Here is a 21,449-nt window from a genome sequence, read left to right as displayed (position 1 = left end):
ACCAAGAGACAGCAACATAACCTCATCTCCTCACAACCTTATTATTACTAGTAATACTATAGTCTCTTATTCTTCAAATAAAGTGGTTTACTATTAATATACTTCATTTATTTTATATCTCGTTATTTCTTTTATATTTTTATTATAAATTATTACCCTACATTAAATATATCTTCTCCAATTAAATATAATCTTTTTTTTATAAATAAAAATAAAATTTACGTATATTTTATTTTCTTCAAAGGGATGAAATTAAAAAAAAAAAACAAAGGCAAATTGTAGAGTATATCTTCAGGTGGCCATATAACTATTCTTCTAGGGTACGTTATTTGTGTCCACTTTTCCAAAATTTTTGGTTTTTTAATTGGAGACAGTCGACACATGGTTCTACTATAGCCAGCAAATTGTAGCACACCCATGTGTCCTAATTGCTAAAAATACACCTCTACTTTATTTATTTATATAATTTTATTTTGATATTAAAAAAATTAACTAAAATTGATTGGATGAATTGAAATATCTGTTAATTTTGTGATCTTAAATACTAAGTTATTATTGTGAAATTAGGTTTTAGACCTAATTCACGTCCTAGCTCAAATGATGGAGAATTGTTCAAGTCTTATAACGAACTCACTCATCTCATTAATCACCGATGTGGGACTTTTATCATTCTTCAACACTCCTCCTAACGCCTAGTGCTTAGCATCTGATGGGTGGACAATTTTAATTTTTGGGGGTTCGAATATTGGGTGAGACTGGTCCACTTTAATACCACGTGAAATTAGATCGTACACCTAACTCACACCTCAAAAGCTAGCTCAAAGGGAGGATGATTGCCCAAGTCTTATAAAGAATTCATCCATCTCATATAACCACCAATGTCAAACTTTCGTCATTCTTCAACAATATAATTATTCACAGGTTCAAGTCTCAAATTGGTTTCAAGTTTGATTTGTAGTGAATTTTTGAATTTAAATTTATACTAATTATTATTATTATTATTATTTTTTTATAAATTTAACTTGCTTAGAAGCTTACGACTTCACGATACTATTTCGCTATCAATCACCCAAAAATATTTAGTTTTAAAAGATGATCTTCGTTGATTCATACGAAATTATACGTGCCCCGTGCTACTTGTGTGGGATTACATATAGAAGTGGAGTAATTACTTCTCTTTTCTTCATAATTTTACTGAGTATTTTGTTTGTTTGCACGTTTTTTAAGTTATAACCTGATGGAATTTAGTTGCAATTATTAATTAAGACTCTAAAGTTTGTATTATTATTTAATTTCTTATGAAATTAAATGATATGATCCTTCTTTTTGAGTAATTTAGATTTCTTTCTCTCTCTTTTTATTGGTATTAATATTTTTTCTTGGAAAGAAGTGTGCAAGTGAATGATTAAAAACATCATTTATTGTTCTACTGAATGGCGTTTTTTTTTAAAAGAAGTAAGAATAATGTTGAGTTGTAGACTCGATTGAATTGAAATTGCGTATTATAAAATTCATTTGACATAACATATTTTCAATTTAAATATAAAATTTTTAGTTAAGAATCGAATATTCTAGTTTTATTTTTGTGTTGTTGAATAGTACATTAATTAAAAGGTTCTCCACTTGGTTTACTCTTCCTACCTTTTTTCGTAGCTGGATATTAATTGTTTTCTTCTGCATTTGTGGAACTCAATTGGTATTTTGGTTGGACATTTGAGGTCTCTATGAAATTATACATAATTCTGGTTTTATTTTATCTGTCTTATTTCTTTAATTTATTTTAAATTGGTAAATTATTTTTTAAAAATTTTTATACATAAATTAATAAGAGATATTTAGTTGTAATAGATTTTCTTTATGTTACTGTAAAAATATTTAGTGATCATTGAGCTAATGTCATCGCATCCAAAGTCATGAAAATCTTTAGTCATATTCGTAGAGTGTTTGTTCTAAATATTCATATCAATTTTGTTGCAGAATATAATATAATGACAATTATATTATTGTGTCAATAAATAATTACTGCAAAATCACTTGCATGTTATAGTGCTATATCATGTTTAGAATTATAAAATTAGTTAATACTGATATTTTGATGTATTTTATATATCTTTAATTTAAAGTCACAAAATTAATTTCAAATTTCTCATAAATTTTATATCAAATAAAAATTAGAGAAGTAATTTAAAACGCAAAAAAATATGGTTAAGGGACACAAAAATAGGGTTTATGAAAAAAAATGCTATACTACATTATATTTGATCATTTGTTGTCTTATCGAACATCTTTTTATTCTCACTCTCTTCCGACAAATAAAGGCAATTAAAATACATACAATAATATATATGTATCATCGCTATCAAATTAAATTATTAATATTGCGTGGTTGAAATTTCACTAGTATATTCCTAGGAAGTATGTTTTTTTTTTAAAAAAAATATATTCTTTTATTTTGGCGATCAGACATTTAATTTAATTATCAGAGTTGTTTTGGTCCTCAAGTTTATAAGCGGTTGTAGTTGTACATTGAACATATAATTGATGAGAGATAAATTAGTTCAATTATAGACACAACTAATATAATACTATGATTTTTTTACTAAAAACAATTGTAAAATAAAATGTGTCTAAAAGATGACTAATATAATAATATTTATTTTGACTAAAGTCGTTCAAAGAAGACAAGTTTTATGCACAATTAATAAATAAATAAATAAAAAGTTCGTTTCATGTAGGTTACAAGGATTAAAATAATGTGTTTTTGGTTTTATTATGATATTCGATATACTCTTATTTCAAATTAATTAATAATCACTTAACCTCAAAAAGTTGTTTCAAAATAATGTTCATTTCAGAAATTTAATATGAAAATTAATAATAAAATATTTAACTATATTTTCAATAAAAAAAAGTATGTGAATTTTATTTTAACTATTAATTTTCTTTGTTAAATAGAAAAATAAATTATAACTTAATTTATTAGTATGAATATTTTTTTTTAGTGAACGTAAAAGAATAGTCAAAATGACAATGGATTTTCAAACTAAGTAGTGGCCTCTAGGAGATAAGAACTAAAACATTGAAAAAATTAGTCATTCACTATCACTAATATCATTAACGAAAGATATCTTGAAAAGTTAAATATTAATTAAAAATAAAAAAATACATAATTTTTTAATATATATATATATATATAAGCAGGAAGAAAAATGAGATTCCTCTTTCTTTTATTATTTAGAAATTGCATGAGATAAAAATTTATTTACGATTTTAAACAAAAAAGGAAGTTGAAGAATAGCCAAAAAAAAAAAGACGAATAAGACTTATTCATGTAATATAATTCAATACCTATAAATCGAAAATTCGAGTCAAAGTTAAAAGATAAATACATATGTAAATTATAAATTTAAAGAGGAAAAACAATCATAAAAATGGAGGGGCCATTAATTAGGCCAATAAAGAGAAAGTAATAGATTTTCATGTCAATGTCAAGGTTCATCATTACTAAAAAAGATACAGTCATGTTAGGTGCTATTGGTGAATATAACAACCAAGTGGTGACAAAGACATCATGATAATTACTCCTTAACACTAATAGTTTATTAATAATTATATTAAATGGTTCTTAAGATATTAATCATTTCAGAATTCTCTACCTATAACACTATAGTTAGTCATAAATTAATTAATACTAACAAATTAATACGTTTACATAACAAAGTTTAAGACTGATTTTCATATCCATTTTTACATAATTTAAAAAACATTAACAAGAATAAAAATAGTATAATGCTAAACTTAGTTTACTAACTAAACATCATGAAACATGAATTCATGATGTCTACTTCCTCTATACAATACAATGCCTCCGGCCATCGTCATTTTCATCGCCGTCCACCATGATCATTAACACCTTCAACATCGATCCTTCTTCATCGTTATACCACAAAATGACTATTACTTTCAATTCTTCTCTATCACTAATGGTTGTTCTACCATGAAACAACTACTTCTTTCAATCCAGCTTTCAATTCTTCCCATTGACGATCCTCGAATTCTGATCCTCCATTAACAACTTTGAACTCCACCAACAACAACTCCTGTGCCAACTCCAAGATTTCAACTAACAAAACACTTCTCCCTTTCACCAACCCAATTCCACCATTCTTTCTTTTCTCTACTCTGTATCCTGCATTTATACCAACATTCATCACCTTCTCTTCTATCACCTTAACTTCTACATTTGTCGTAAATCTCATCTCCTTCTTGTTCAATTCTTCTTCAAATATCGACGATAAATCCAACCCTGAACACATTGAAATTAAATCAAATGCATTTATACTCTCCATTTGTTTGCTTTCCTTCTCCAAAATCCCCTCACCAAATCGCTTCGTGCTTTGCTCTGGTTTCATCGACGATGATTTCTTAAACCATGGAGTGTTCATGAGCTCTACAATTCCGTATCTCGTTTCAGGATTAGGATCAAGCAGCCGGTTAATTATCCTCTGAGCTGACTTTGAAACCCAATGGGGAAACTTATATTCACGCCGGTGTATAGCTTTAACCATGTTAGGCAAATTGCTATCATCGAATGGTAAGCTTCCGGCGAGGAACACAAAGAGAATAACCCCACATGACCAAGCATCCGCCTTAGCACCATCGTACCCTCTTCTGTAAACTACCTCCGGAGCAGTATACGCCGGCGTACCACACGCGGTATAAAGGAGACCGTTCTGTAACTGCTCCGGCAAGGCGGAGAGTCCGAAATCGGAGATTTTGAGATGACCCTCTTTGTCTAGGAGTAGATTTTGTGGCTTGATATCACGATGAGCAACGCCGTTTTGGTGGCAGAAATGTAAAGCAGAGACAAGCTGATGGAAATAAAACCTGGCGGTGGATTCAGAAAACCGGCCACGGCGATTAAGCTTTGTGAAAAGCTCACCGCCGTGAGCTAGTTCCATAACGAAATAGATCTTAGTTTTCGTCGCCATAACTTCAAAAAGTTCGAGGATATTCGGGTGGTGATTAAGGCGGCGCATGGCGGAGACTTCACGGATAATCCGTGGCTCCATAGAAGCATCAATGGCAGTACTGGATTTATCTATAACTTTAACAGCAACTTCAGTGTTATCGTCTAAACAACGGCCAAGGTACACTTTAGCAAAGCTACCTCGACCCAATAGACGAACCAATTGGTATTTTCCAAGAATGATAGATCCAGATCCACTACCATCGGAACTGGTGGTTCTTCTGATTTTGACGGTAAATGGAGGTGGTTGGGGTTGTTTTACATCCATTCCGATGACGACAACCACCGCGGCGGTGACGACGGCGGATGGAAGAGAGGGGAAGCTGCAGAAGATTAGTGACAGAGGCAAGAAGAAAATGGGCGTGAAGGTTCATTTTTATAGTGAAAATTAGTTGGATGTATCTAATCTGTCAATTTTTTAAAATTTTTGGATTTTTGTTAAATTTGGTATTTAAAAAAAAAAAAAATTCACAACTAATTTAAGAGTGTATAAATATGACTATAGAAAATAATCATCATATATTATAAACAAAACACGTTTTTAATAATTTTATTTCCGTCTCTTTAAAATTTATTGTAAAGAATTATTTTTATTTGAGAGAATTTTATTCCTCTTAATACAGGACTTTCGTGGTATATTTAAATTTAGTCTAATTATTTTATTAATCGATATTAAACATCAAAAAAAATATAAGAGAATATACCGGTTAATTTCCCCAAAAACTTGACAAAGAAAAAAATTGAATTAAATCATTCTAATCTCCACTATAAATTAATTATTATACTTGGACGGTATGCATTTATTTCTGATTATTTAAAGCTGTCAATTCTCCTTTTCCTTGATTTAAAAATTAAAATCACTAAATTAATTAAGTACCCAATATCTTTTAATTTGTTTAAATAATTATTTTCTTTTCTTTTCTTTTTGTCCCACCCAATTGAAGTAATTTGATTGACAGTTGATGACAGATGAGAAAAATTATGCAAATTGCAAAGCAACACCTTTGCAAAGTGATGAGCCAACTTTGCATGGCACATATATTACATAATATAATACAAAATATTTTCCCCTAATACAATTATTAGTTATGGTTTTGATAATCGAGGAACAATAAAATATTCGATTATTTTCTAGCATAACTATCGCAACTTATTCATGCGACTAGCTTATGATACCCTGACTTCGAATAAAAGATTTTATATAAAAAAATTAAATAAAGTAAAAATATTGGGTAAAATAACTATTTCGTTTCTTCTAATAATTAATTGTTAACATGTATATATCTAGACTCAGAGCAGACAAATTACTAACATGCAAAACAGTTACATATGCCTTATTTGAGGGGCTCTATTTCATCACTATTTAAATTTCATTCATTTAATAAAAAAAATGATGTCATTGATATAACATATATTATTTCTAGCTTCTTTTTCTATTTCATTTTTGTTACGTGATATACTTTGGGGATATATTTTTGTATATGTTTTTAAAATTTATAACTATGTTAGATCTAATGATATTAATTAATATCAATAAAAAGTTCAGCACACTTTTTTAATGTGTATACATATTATGATTAAAAATTATTTTTATTATAATGATTAGAGTCGAAAAAAACGAGCGGATATAAATAAAGTAGAATTATTTGTGATATCGTAAAGAATTCAAATGAATAGTTTTGTCTTAGGAAAAATCAACTTAAGCTATAGAGTGTACTCAGTTAATCATCACCAGTTTAGTGGGGTATATTTCTTGGATATTTTTTATTTAATAATGGAATAAATCTTGTTTAGTCATTGATCAATTATCATCACAATTGGGAAAATTAAGACCCTTAAACTTTGATTAATTCTCATTACTTTTTTCTTCTCGGTCAATAACATAGTTACTTTAATGTGATTATTTTATATTATGTAGATTCGACTCTCATCATGTAGAGAAAAAAAAAATAATATAATGAAAAGGAGAAGCCACATGAGTGTCCTAATGAATATAGCGGAGATATAGATGCTTAGAGAATGTATGCATATAACGTGTTTGGTCAAACCATATAATTTTACGTTGATTCCATATCAATATTTCATATCACGAAATGTGATGTCATATTCTCCAAAAATCATGATATGGATTATGGAATCACATGGTGATATCATATCATAATTTGAGATGTTTTAATATAAAAATTGATCACAATCCCACATTTATAACTACTAGCCATTTATTTCACATGTAAATAAAATTTATGATCACATCATTACATTTTTAAATTTATTATTCTCACCGACATAAAATTTGTTATTCTCACTAACATATAGTCACTTTAACTCACATTTTACGATTGTTGAGTAATAAAATCTTGAAGAGCCTGTGAAAAGTGTTTCATTTTTACTCAAATATATTGATGAAACAATTACTTAAGTGGACAGTAAATAACTTTGTTATAATTTATTATTATACGATTTTATGATTTTTAGTTGATTTGATATTATTGAATAAATAATTGGGGCTATTTTAATAGTTTTAGAACTTATGGGAGTTTTATGTTTATAAGAAAATAAACAACATAAAAATTTCATACCGCATGTCCAAACAAAGCTTAATTTCATTTCATGATTCTATATCATGATCATATCGCATGGTCAAACGGGTCCTAAGACAGGTATAATACAGGGAATCAAATGGTAATCGCTTCCGTGACAGATAAGATAAGAAAAATAAAATTGAAATAGTTCGAATATGTAAGAAGAGTTTAAATTGAATTTAAGGTTACTATATTTATTTGTGAATTTTTGGCGTTAATTTTATATTTTTTTTCATATTTTTCCTATTTTTTATTAATCAATTACTCATTTTCGGGATCTACCGCAAAAATAATAATTAAACAAAATTATTAATAATGGGTCGGATATTAAATTTAAAAGGAGCTGATTTATGGGTTGTATTAGGTGTTTATGAGAACGAATATCTTTCAATTTTCATATAAATGTTATGTGGTAAGGTCAAAATGACATGACAATTCCATGTGGCATTTAAACAAATGAAAAATGAGTTGGATATGTCCAACATGACAACTAATGCCCATAAAGGCATATTTGGACCAAAAGTTGGACGGCGAAGGCATCAGTGAACCAAATTTTAAACGGAGAATATACCTAGACCTTTTCAAATAGTTTAGGGGTATATTTAACTCTTTTCAAAGTATTAAATGATTCTTAAGATATTAATTATTTAAGAATGCTCTACCTATAACACTATAGTTAGTCATAAATTAATTATACTAACAAATTAATAAGTTTACATAACAAAGTTTGAAGTTAAAAGTTAAAAACTTATAACAATTCAAATTTTTTTGCGATTCATTTCTTATTATGAGTGTTAAAAGAAGGATCGCAGATTAGGGCTAATTAATTTGATATTCATGTATGTAAATAATTAAAACTAGGTTTTTGTTGGGAAGGCTTGAGTTTAGAATGAATTTTATTTTTGATATCCATTTAAATAATAAAAACTAAGCTTTGTTGAGAAGCCTTTGTGTTTAGATAGAATGAAATCTAATATCAACCATATGAAAATATAGTTATTATTTGTTTCGACCTAGACCATATCATGCCCCTCATGGGTACTTGCTATAGTCAAGATGTTACATTAACCAACAATTTCCCTTTCAACACATGTCTCATGCAACATGTTTGTCACGACCCAAAATCACGAGTTGTGATGGCACCTATATTCCCAGCCAATAGGTAAGCCAACCAACACATTTTAACAAACTTAACTAATAAAGAAGTGAAAAGACAAAAATTTCCAAATCTCCAACACTGAGTTCTTATAAGTACGAATGCGGAAAACTGAAAAAAAGTACTACCCAAGAAATGGTGTCATGAGTACAAGAGCTTCTAAAATACGATGCAAGTCTGAAACTAAAAAGGCAAATCTAACAAAAGGGATATCCTGTCTGAATACTGAATAACAGAATAAGTAAAAGATAGAGGGAGGTGTGGGCCACGGAACAGCCAAGCAGCTCACCACAACTCCAAGACACTCCAAACTCGGACTCAAACTGCTCCTCGAGATGTGCTCCTACTTGGAATCGAATCTGCACCACAAAGAGTGCAACAAGTGTAGTATGAGTACGAAACCACGTGTACTCAGTATGTCTCATTGACCGACCACGAAGAAGTAGTGACGGGAGTTTATATAAGAAAATAAATTCTTAAATTATACAAGTATATATATATATATATATATTACACTCACTATTTAAGTTTCGTCAATAAAGGAAATCAACATTTAATATTTTCCAAAACACCAAACGAAACATATAGTCATCAAGAATGAATGATGGGATGAAATGCAATGCAATATGATGCCCTGTAATGATATGGCTCAGAATACCCAGTACTCACTCAACCGTATATACATGATACTCCTCGGAAATACATCGAGAGTTCATGACCCATGGGGGACTCGCGAGGTCCATATACCGACATGGACGATCTCCACGTGTCTGTGCGGACGATCTCAACGCACAATCATAATATCAAACAATTTTCGCACGGACGGTCTCCACGTGCCCAAATTACAATGTTAACATCTCACCATCCCCAGCACGGACGATCTCCACGTGCCCAACTTATACTCAGTCTCATGTCTATGCATGTGCACAATATTATTTCAATAGAGGGGATGGTGATGCATCTCAATCAATCAATATGAACATAATACATAACCACCTCAATTATCACAACTATACGGGTGAAATAAATAAAACACAATCACACAAGGAATTCAAGTCAATAATATATCAGCTAATGCCCATATGCTTTGGCATTCTCAAATTTCAATCCACATTCTATAATAGAAATTTTCCTTTTTATAACACCGGTACTCGTACCAATGCCCGTCACACCATTGATACGAGACCACCATTTTTTCCCCTTACTCCTTGTCTATTTTCATTTTTTTTAATCTTTAATTAGGAAAACGTCCTTCAACAAGTCTAAAAGTCTTAACATACCTCAAGTGCCGAACTCGTGCCACGAATCCTCAAACTAGTTCCTTCCCTTTTTGCAAAATTTCGGAACGTTCACGATCTACCAATGATGCAATATTCGTAAGTAAGCGAGTTGTATCAAATCATTATATGTCTATCATAAACCCTAAAACTCACTCATATTTCCAATCTAGCTCCAAACCTTGATAAAATTTGTATGCCAAATTTATCATATTTGCTAAATTTCAAGTCAAGAATTTAACTTTAATCCCTCCAACAAGGTTGAATCATATAATATACCCCTAATAATTAATTATCCATCTCAATCTATTAAAAACTAGTATCTTAATTTTGTAAATGGATACCATAAGAACTGATTCCCACCCATCGATAAATAAAATATTGGAATGTGACCATTCTTTCCTTAAACCATTCTGCAACCTGCCTTTTTTTTTTAATATATTACCACCATTGCCAATCATTGGCATATGATTGCCTAATGATTGGCATCCAACCATAATCCCTCATTATCCTAATAACTCTAGGAACAAAACGTCCCTCATCAGCCAATTTTTTTTCTTCATTAATGCCCCCCGTCAATATGACCCCCAAAAGTTTCTCAGATTTTCATAATTTACGACAATTGTACTGCCAATTTTTACAAGGATCAACGGTCCAAATCTCCAAAAAATATTCCATAATTCCCACTCGTCTATGTCGGTACTGTACCCATGAAACCATTAATTCAACATTCCCCACCTAATAATATAATAGCAATACTCATATACGAAGCAATTTCGTGTGTACCCTCAAGAATGAAAAATTTATTAAGATTTTCTTACCTCTAGGAGTCGACTTTCGCTATGACACCGCCACCAAACTTTGCACGCTGATTTCTTGTTTCTTCTTCTTTTTTTTCTAAACCAGAGTATATTAACCGTGAAACCCCACTAACCTATTATCTACATTACTTATTTTAAATTCTTCACTAAATTTTTTTTTTATCAACTAAATATTCTTAGTTTCGAATAGTTTAAAAATACCCCTTTAAATTTTCAAAAGGAGTCAAACTAGTCCTAGTTCTCAAAACGACCTAGCAGGTCGTTACAATGTTATTCTTCGAAATCAAATTCATGACGTTATCTCTAATATCATTGGTTAAAATCAAATCGCAAAGATGTAACTTTACTTTTCAACTGAACCCACTAAGCAAGCAACATGCATACATTCATCGTTACTCTGAGTAGGACTAACCCAACCTCCTCGGGCCTCGTGGACCTTGTCATATGCTAGACGTTAACGTTATCCAACAATTTTCCTCACAGCATCTGCCTCATAAAACTTGGAAATCGAACTGATTACGACGTCATGTTCGATCATAACTCTGATTTGAATCACCCTTGCCCCCTCGTGGATCTTGCCATAGGTACAAAATACCACAATACTAAATTAAAAGTCAAGAAAATTGAAAAGGAAAGATACTAGGAACCAAGGGATTAAAGGACAAATACCATTTCAATGTCCAAATGACCTCTAATATATCGAATGTTTTAATGTCATTAACAGTAAAAGACAATAGGGATTTACGTCGTTTCAACCTAATAGTTGTTGGATTTGTTAGTTTACTTAGTAGAAATAATATATGAATTAGGAATAGCTAAAGATACATAAATTTTTTTATTGTACAATAATGAAATAATTTATTTGTCATAGTTTACCTATAGTCCATGTCATTAATGGTCCAAGAAAAAGAAAATTGGAATATTCTGCTCATAACATTAAATTATTGATTTCATTAAGATATTGAGAGATACTTAGATGAAGAGTTAAAAGATCTACACTATTTAATAGTGATATTGATCATCATCATGACTTCTAAAAATTATAATAAAAAGAGTGTCATTCTTTAAAGGATCTTAGATATATGATTGTGAATTTGAATTTAAAACTTTAAATTAAAAAAAAATATAGCTATAATAAAGGTAATATATCTATTTAAGCATCATTACAATAGAGTTGGTTGCACTTACATTAATGCTAGAACTAAATTAGTTATGTTCAAGAAGGGGATTATAATTTATAATGCATCGAGGTTTTTTAATCTGATAAAAAGAATTTCTTTGTTACTTGCATCTAATTTTTTTAAAATACTTTTTTTATATTTCAACGTTGTCATTAATCTTGTAAAAAAATGAGAATAACATGCAATTGCACCAATGTGTCTCACAATTTCAATTTTTTTTTTTACATAGTCCACACAAATACATTTTTTTTTCTTATTCCAAATATTTCATTGCTTCACGTATCGAAATAACTTTAGTCTAACATTTTATATTCTAAAAGTCATAACTAGGGGAATTCGTTTTGAGAATTAAATGTAGAATTTACCAAACCAAAAACAAGGTACACACTTGCTTTTATCAATTTGGGTGTCGAATACGTCAATACTAAAATTATGATGATATATGCTTATATTATTACATACTTGGTAGGATTATTTTTGGAAAAATATCTATTTTGTGAGTAGACGAAGGGGTTGATTTCTCAGAGCGATGGTCAGTCAACTAATATAGTTATTTTATCTATATAAATTTGATCATTTTTTTTAATTCTAAATTCCAATAAAGTAAATGATTTTTTGAGATAATAACCATTAGTTAAGTGTTTGAAAAATTAACTCTCGTATAAAGTATATAAGAGCCAAGCTAGAAGCTCAGATACGAGTTCCGGCCCATTTCAATAGTTTTTGCTCAAATAGTATATTGTATTCATCAGATATGAATAAATATTAAGTTTAGCGAAATCAGTTATTAACACTTAAATAGTCATTTTAAAATACATAACTCAGAAAATTATAGTCATGACTCCATCCCTGAAAGTATATACGAATTGTTGCTTTAATTAGTGAATGAATTTGACTACTAATAAGCGTTGTGCTGTAGTGGTTAGCATACACTCGTTCATTCTTAATCAGAGGTCTTCGATTTGAATCTCTGAATATAGAATCACTTTTATTAAAAGCGTTTTACCTCACTATAGCACTTCTTGACCCAAAATAAAATTTTAATACGAATATTAAATATCGTATTCAGATAAACAAGGAAAAAAAACTTAACTATATATCTATGTATATGCCAAAACCCATCCGAATTGATTATCACATTACATAACTATCCTCAATGTTTCTAGTCTTTTCTTATGTCAAATTCATTTTATCTTTTGAAGAAAAAAAACACACACTATTTTTTTTAGTAACTAATAAAAAGACACATGACTAAATTTTCAATCATATTTCCCAATAAGTTGTTTTTCATATCTGGTATGATTCTTAGCAGGAACACACTGCTTCTTGTATTTTTTTTTTTTAATTTATTCCCTCAAAAATAGACAAAATAAGAACTATATATATATAGTTGTATAAATCTTCTTTCTACTTCCACCAACTATAGTCTATAAATTAATTATGGAGAGTTCAACGGTACGTATTTTTTCAATATTTTTTTTAAAAGAAAAAGAAAAATACATAAGTGCTTCTTTAAAATTTCAGAGACACTACTTATACTATATTAAGATTTTATTATCTTTCTGTACTCCTTTTCAGTCTACGTGAAAAATTGTCAACATGCGTTGGCCAGAAGATAATGTCACATAGGTCGAAAAAGGGTAGAAAATTATTTATAAAAAAAGTTTAGAGGTAATAGGATCTTAGTATAGTATGAGTGTGTTTCTGAGATTTCGAGCGCAGATCGAGGGTAATTATGTCCTTTAGCTATAAAAAAATATCTTTTTCACATGTTATTATTATAAGAATATATGCAATTGGAAAGCAACCCCTTTGCATAATATTATAAGATATTCACTTATAATAATTCTAGTAGCATAACTTCATTTTAATAATTCTTGAAAAAATTAAACTTCTGCACAATTTCATTCAAGATTGAACCGATATTAAAATCGTCATTTAATCAACAAAAATTCTTTAATTCGTTACAAAATCGTACATAAAATTTATTTCATACGACTCCTATTTATGAAAATAATACATAGAGTCAAAAGAAATTCAACCATGAAATATAAACTCAATTATATAAGATTAGTGTTTTTACAATTTTTCTACGAGAGATTCTTTCTTAACATAAAACAATAGAATATCCTTATTTTTAATACTAAATACTTATCCTCGTGGAATATTTATGGCATATATTGTTATAATACGTAACCATACGACAAGAAAATGTTCTAATTAACAATTATTTTTCTTTTTAGAATAACATATGCATTAAAAGATACAAGTAAAAATATCATAGCCGCTCATGCACTAAACTTTTAAGCTGGTAGGAATTAATAAATTAAAAATCTGATGAAAGAATTATATTTATAAAATTGCATTTACTAAATATAATAACAAATAGATGCATGGAATTAAGGAAATAAAAAAAGTTTTGGTGTATAAAGTTAAAAGATATTCTTTATAATAACTATATATCCTTTATAAACAACATTTTTTTTTATATTTTCTATAAAATCAATCTTGTAATTTTTATTATATATTTCTATATAGTATTAAAAAAATATTTGAACAAATGATATTATACGTGTGATTGTATATTCATACGAGGACGCTATTGCAGACAGTGACTCCTAGCACAATCACTAGTCGAATTAATTAAATTATTGAAAGCATGTATGCTACAACCATTGGCTCATCCAAAGGTCTAATATTTAGGAGCCAATTTAAAGTAAATCGAGTTTAAATAAGTTGGGATATGAGAGTATCTTGTTGCAATAAGAGTGAATCGATATAGTTTGAGGCGGATCTATCCTTAAAATAAGAAGTCACTCATAACTGATAATTCATATATATATAGTAACTTTTCGTAATAATAGAGTGAATTTTATAGTAAGTAATTAATAAATTTATATATGTTATGTTAAAGAATGACAAAGTTTTATATAAGTGGTTAATGAGATGGTTGATGGACTCTTTATAAGGCTTGATTAAACTCCTTCCTTTTAAGCTAGCTTTTGGGGTGTGAGTTAGGTCTAAGACCTAATTTGACATGTTATTTGAAGAAACAGGACATTAACATGCCTATATTATGCCCCCGATATATTTAATTCATGAACGTAATATACATATGAATATAATTACGTTTAATTAAAAGAATTTGACTGATCTCAATATTTCTATAGTGATCATCATTTTTGTCTTTAATAAATGAATCATGAATCTATATTAATCTACGCTTCAAAACATATATCAAACACCGGATCAGAAGAATTAACTACAAAAGCAATATCTCATCGGCTGACTCAATATATTTTGTTTGAATATATAATTGAAAGGTGTTTGATATATATTTTGGGTTGTAAGTTAAATTTGTAGCTGGAATTTAATTGTTAAAGGATATCTCCAATCCTACACACTATTTTACTCTTTAAATATAAAGTTTTATATTTCTTCAGACAATTAACTTTAATTCAACTCTATTTTACTCTTTAAAAAAAATCTCGTTCTCTATCCTAAATATTATATTATTATTTCTATTTCATCCTTATCCTTTTATTTCATAATATAAACCTTTTATTTCTTTTTTCAATATTACTTTATATAATTATCATCTGATATAACATTTTATTTTTATAAAATTTTTATTTAATATAAAATTATATTATATTCTAAATTTTAAACAAAATAAATTGCAAGAAAATTAATACAATATTCAAATTAATGGATGAATTAAAAAAAGTGAAATGCAATTAAATAAATACTCAATTTCAGAAATTATTACGTAACTCTCATAAATGCTCTATTAATGCATTATGGAGTTCAAAATGAGCATTTTTGTCCTTAAATTTTTTTTATGTCTAGCTAAAAGTTGTTCAAATCGGAGATTTTCATCTACCTCCATTTTTGTCGTTAGAGTTGGAACCTTTACGACATCTTGAATTGATGCATTAAGACCACATTCATCCTCAATTATCAATGTTGTGCAGTATAATACATGTAGTCATTATATCATGTAGCACTTTATTTCTCCAAAAAACTTGACGAACCTGCAAAAATTGCGAAACGTGATTGCAAAACTTGAATGCACGTTCAACATCTTTTCGACATGATTCTTGTTTTCATCGCGAATTAATTATTACTTGCATTTTAATTATTATGTTATGTATTGTAATGTTATCTTGTATTTAAATTATCATATTATGTGTTGTATTTTTAAATTAAATTTTTCATATTATCCTTTTAATTGTGTGCACTATTTATAGTGAAAATTAATAATTACTTCAAATTATATTGTCGATGAAAATTAGAAAAAATTAAAATACTATTAATTCGAGATGAAAGTAGTACAGATTAAATAATATATTTTTAAAAATATTATATTACATTTTTAAAAACTATAAATATTACATATTTAATTAATGACATTATATGTAAAATAATATGTTAATTACAAAGTAATAAAAATAATAATAAAACATTCAAAAAATAAAATAGAGAGTGTAAATAGTACTTCTCCAAATTCGAAGAACTACTATTCACCTCCCTATAAATGAAATATAAAGAGTAAAATAGAGATTGATTGGAGATGATCTAACTATCCCCGATGTTAACTCATGAAATCCACTACATTATAGACAACTAAGCAAATAGGATCAGAATAAAAAACAAAAAAAAAGAAGAAGAGTAGAATAAGTTGATTAAGCCTTTTGATATTGACAATTGAATTGTGTGACTCTAAACAATTGAACATTTAAATATGTAGTTTGTACTGATTGGTTTGAGTTGATTTTTGGGATGATTTAAAATGAGTTGTGATATATATGTTCAAATTTTTTATTGGATCAAAAATGAATTATTCAAGATGCATCATATTGAACAAATAGTTATAATGATAATTGTACTTGTGCAACTTTAAATATTATTGGATTTTTGATTTATTGATTGATCTAGTTTTGTCAATCGTGTCCAAAGAAGAATGTATGTTCTTAGTGAATTTAAACATGTTGGGACACATTGTTATTATCGAGGGGACAAACTTGAAATTTCTACAATATCAATAAGGGGCGTGTTTAGAACGAAAGAAAATATTTTTCTAAAAAATATTATTGAAAAATTAGTGAATTTCACTTCATAATTAAGATTTTTAACGTTTAAATTATTTCTTGTATATTAAAATTACCTTAATAAAACTTTGTATTAATAGAGCACAAGGCTTTTTTTAAAATTTTTTTTATTTATATATGGTACAATAATACAATAAATTAATTATGACTATTTGGGGAGGTTTAGCAGTAGATAGCCGGTGGCCGCTATTTATTATGTGGCATGGTTAAAATTTTTATATTTTATACGGATCATTTGATAGCGGGTATAAAAAAATAATGCATACTTTTACTTTGTGTATTACTAATATTATTTATTATATTTTTTAAACTTATTTATAAATAATACAAGCATTAATATATACTTCATTTGATATTGTATTAAGGTATATATAATTGATACATGAAAGTCGATGGTATTAGTAATCAAAAGGATTAATTTGATGCACATATTAGAATAGTTCAAGACATATTGTCAATGTTGAATATATTTTTTGTTAGTAATGTTAGTATAAGTTAATGCAAACAAAAACTTACACTTTGTTTGGATGATTGTTACGTATTATTTCATAGTGTACAATATTATATTGTACTGTATTGTATTGAGTTGTAATATATCGTAGTATATTGTTTTAATGAATACAATGTTTGAATAGATTGTATCACGTCGTGACATAATATTACACATCGATAATTTGAATGATGAACTTACAAGAAAACTAAAATACGCACGGTACTGATGTTACTATGAAAAGGTAGGGTAAAAGATGAAATATAATTATGAAATAATAAATAAAGAACAAAATGAGAAGAAAATATTAAGGTAACGATGTGATCACCACGAATCGATCGTTACATAAAATGAGTCTTTTCCTCGTTATCTAACGATGAATTTAAACAATACGATACAATAAATTTATATAGCAATTAAAACAAACATTACATTTAAACTAACAATATAATATAATATAACGGATAACAACCATTCAAACAAGGTGTTAATAAGAAGTTTGGGCTTAAGCCTTTGAGAATGAAAAAAAAAAACTATATTGAAAATATTATTCTCGGAAAAAAAAATTTCGTATCAAATTTAAATTTAATCGAGTTAGAGTAAAGTATGACAAGTGGAAGAAAAAAAAGAAGCTAGTGGCTTGTGGTGGTTGAGTAATAAATTAAACAAGAGACACTTGGAAAGTTTCATGTTAAATCGAGAAATTTATGAAAGTGAAGGTTCCAGTTGGGCCAATAAACAGACATAATTTGATTTTCATGTCAATTTCAAGATGTCTTATATATTCTTTATAAGTTATAAATATGTATTATTAGGTGTGATTGGTGAATATTGGGGCCTTGATAGATATAGTTAAAAGATGCTGTGCCGGAATATATATTTTTTTAATGATGGTGAAATTATATGAGTTAGGAGCTAATTATTTAGATATATTTAAGTTTATAATATAATATTACGAATTTTACTAGATTTTGATGTGTTCAAATTCATTTATTTCAAAATATATGAGATCAAAATTGGGTATAGTTTGTTTTAGATACTCTATATATCCAAATGGATTCGCATGCGTCTGAGACACATAACAAATTTTACTCACTTAACTTTCTCCTATCTCACTCGTCACCCACATATGTATATGGTATCCCAGGTAATGTGAATTGTTCTAGATACATGTATTTAGTGTATATGTAGTGTGATTTACATGTGTCTGGAATTCATAACTATCTCGCTCACCCCTTTCCCATCTCGTTCTTCTCTCTTCTTAATTTAGTGTATTTGATAGTAAAAATATTCGTACGTCGATACATCTTCCTCAATATATGTTAGGAATGAACTTTTAATTAGTGATAATATACGTAATTATTTAATAGTATAAATAAAATTAATATATATGGTATGAATATATGTCTAATAATATTGTTTCTCCTTGATTATTTTAATCCACTAACGAAATTAAATAATGGTGTAGATGGCAAGAACTCATTCATTTTTAATAAGAGATCTCAATTATTGCCTATGAATGTGAATTAATCGAAATCCAAAGCGACAGATAACAGCCACCATTTGAAAAAATATACAAGTAAACCTAGTTAATTTGTTGATCAAGCATTCAGTAATAAATTTCAAAATTTTAGAAATGCAATATATATGAAGAAGTAAAATAATTATAACTTTTCACTCACATATTATATTGGCCTTTATCTTTATATCGTTATATGATTGGTAAGTTATTTCAAAGGGCAACAATTTTTTATGAGTGTGAATCTCTAAATCTTCAAGGAATTAGAGGGTGTTTTAACCTATTAAATGAAAGGTCTTTTAATTTAAATTTCAAAGGCATTAAATTATTGGACGATTCAAAATTGATATAATATGTTATAATAAGTATTGTTACGGAAGTATGTTATTCTATTGAAATTTGACTCTATAAACAACTAAATGAATTGATATTTTGCATCAAAGAACCATAAATTAAAGTTGATGCTTTAACTCAAACTCATAAAAATCCATGGTTAGTGAATAAAAATAAGAAAGCAAAGATAATATGAATCATGTATCTTACATGAAAAGAAAAAAAAATAAGAATGCTAATAATCAAATCAATTATCCATTATTATAAAAACAATAAAGTAATTAAGATGAAGGAGAGAAAAAGAGTAGTGCTAGTCAAAATCAACTCTTTTAAATAAAGTAAAATATTTGCTAAATATAATTATGACTTGTTGTCTATCCCTTCTATAACACTAACAATTTGTTTGGATCATTGTTATCCATGTTTCATAATGTATTATATTATACTATATTGTACTGTATTGCATGGTTTATATAATATTTGGCTAGACTATATTGTTTATTGTTGTTAAATAACATTTTGATTGTTTGGTTTGATTATATTGTACTGTATTGTAATTTATAAATTTACTAAAATAACCTTGTATGAGGTCTGACTAGATTTAAATAATTAAGGTAAAGGGTAAAATAGTGTTTTGAAATATTATGTAAAGATATAATTGGAAAAAAAATTAAGTAACATCAGGGAACACACCAAATTGGTTGTTCCATAAAATAAGGATTTTCATTGTTACGTAACAACGAAATTTAACAATACAATACAATAAGTAACAATCAAAATAAACATTGTAGATATAGTAACAATACAATGGATAACAACGATCCAAACATAGTGAAAACAATAATCAATTGGTTTAGCACCAAGCCTTGAGTATATTATTATTTTGATTAATGGACTATAGATTATCACCACAAAAAAATAATCAAAGATCCTAATCATTCTTTCATGTCATTTTCATTATCTTTCTCCTCACAAGTAACAAACATAATTAGGTGCTATTTCAGATATTTTGAGATGTATGTTAATTAATCTCAAAGTAACCTATCTTAGTACTAAAAGACAAAGTGAAAGCAAACAACCAATTAATTCTTTGGATATTCAGAGACAATATACTTACTATTAATATTGCTTTCTATACAAGTGTGAACTTATTACACAAATGTATACGATATAGTTTATTAAACTAAATTTTCAATTCAAGTTGGAAATTAAGTATGATCGTACCTACCACCTTAAATATATAGAGAAAATTACATTTTAGGGGTGTTGGGGTAAGATTACGGAAAACTACTTAATTACACAAACATTCGTATTATATTTATTAACTCTTTTTATAATTTTAAAAACTGCATCTTGTTTCACTAATTAATAAAAATTTTAAGTCATGTACACCAAAATGCATGTATTTCTTATTTTAAAATCATATGAAAAGAGGCGAGCGAGGTAGAAGAGAAGCGAGCGAGAGAGTATATGCATTTCAAATCCATGCGATTCACATTATATACATATATCTGGGAGAAGAAATACATTTTGAAATACAAATACAAAGGAAGAGAGGTGGGCGGACGAAACAGTACATGTGAATCCAAATGGATATGACGTATCTATTACAAATTCTACCTAAATTTAACCTTATGTAATTTCCTTTAATTCCTTCCATATTGAACCCAAACTTCTCAATTCTAAATGGAAGAATTACAGGAGAAGGCAAACACGTGATATGTATTTATATACACAAGTATAGTTTGAAAGAATTATATACGTAATAATTGTATTTTATATTGGACACAACTTCTGCTTCTAATGGAAGAATTACATACGAAGACAAACATGTGATATGTATTTGCTATACGCAACTATAGTTTGAAAGAATTATGATTCATAACAATTGTAATTGTTGATACAATTATATTCGATGATACAAATTGTATTTATTAATATACTTGATAC

The 21,449-nt window shown here is 28.0% G+C and overlaps 1 protein-coding gene and 1 long non-coding RNA gene across 2 annotated transcripts; both read right to left on the bottom strand.

Moving 5' to 3' along the window:
• Positions 1 to 3,707: 3,707 nt before the first annotated feature.
• On the bottom strand, positions 3,708 to 5,378 carry LOC101264066 (CBL-interacting serine/threonine-protein kinase 7). Its single transcript, XM_004247580.4, has one exon. It carries the CDS (start codon positions 5,295 to 5,297, stop codon positions 3,993 to 3,995), a length of 1,305 nt encoding a protein of 434 aa, XP_004247628.2. The 5' UTR covers positions 5,298 to 5,378; the 3' UTR covers positions 3,708 to 3,992.
• A 3,216-nt stretch (positions 5,379 to 8,594) lies between these two features.
• Positions 8,595 to 11,533, bottom strand: LOC109121128 (uncharacterized). Its single transcript, XR_011211567.1, has 3 exons — positions 10,866 to 11,533; positions 10,048 to 10,123; positions 8,595 to 9,126 (listed from the first exon to the last, which is right to left on the bottom strand). It is a non-coding gene; the product is annotated as an uncharacterized lncRNA (long non-coding RNA).
• Positions 11,534 to 21,449: the final 9,916 nt, after the last annotated feature.

Source organism: Solanum lycopersicum, chromosome 9, assembly GCF_036512215.1.
Source record: "Solanum lycopersicum chromosome 9, SLM_r2.1".
Lineage (NCBI taxonomy): Eukaryota > Viridiplantae > Streptophyta > Magnoliopsida > Solanales > Solanaceae > Solanum > Solanum lycopersicum.
The sequence above is the reverse complement of the archived record's forward strand: the minus strand, read 5'-3'. Positions and strand labels throughout refer to the sequence as shown.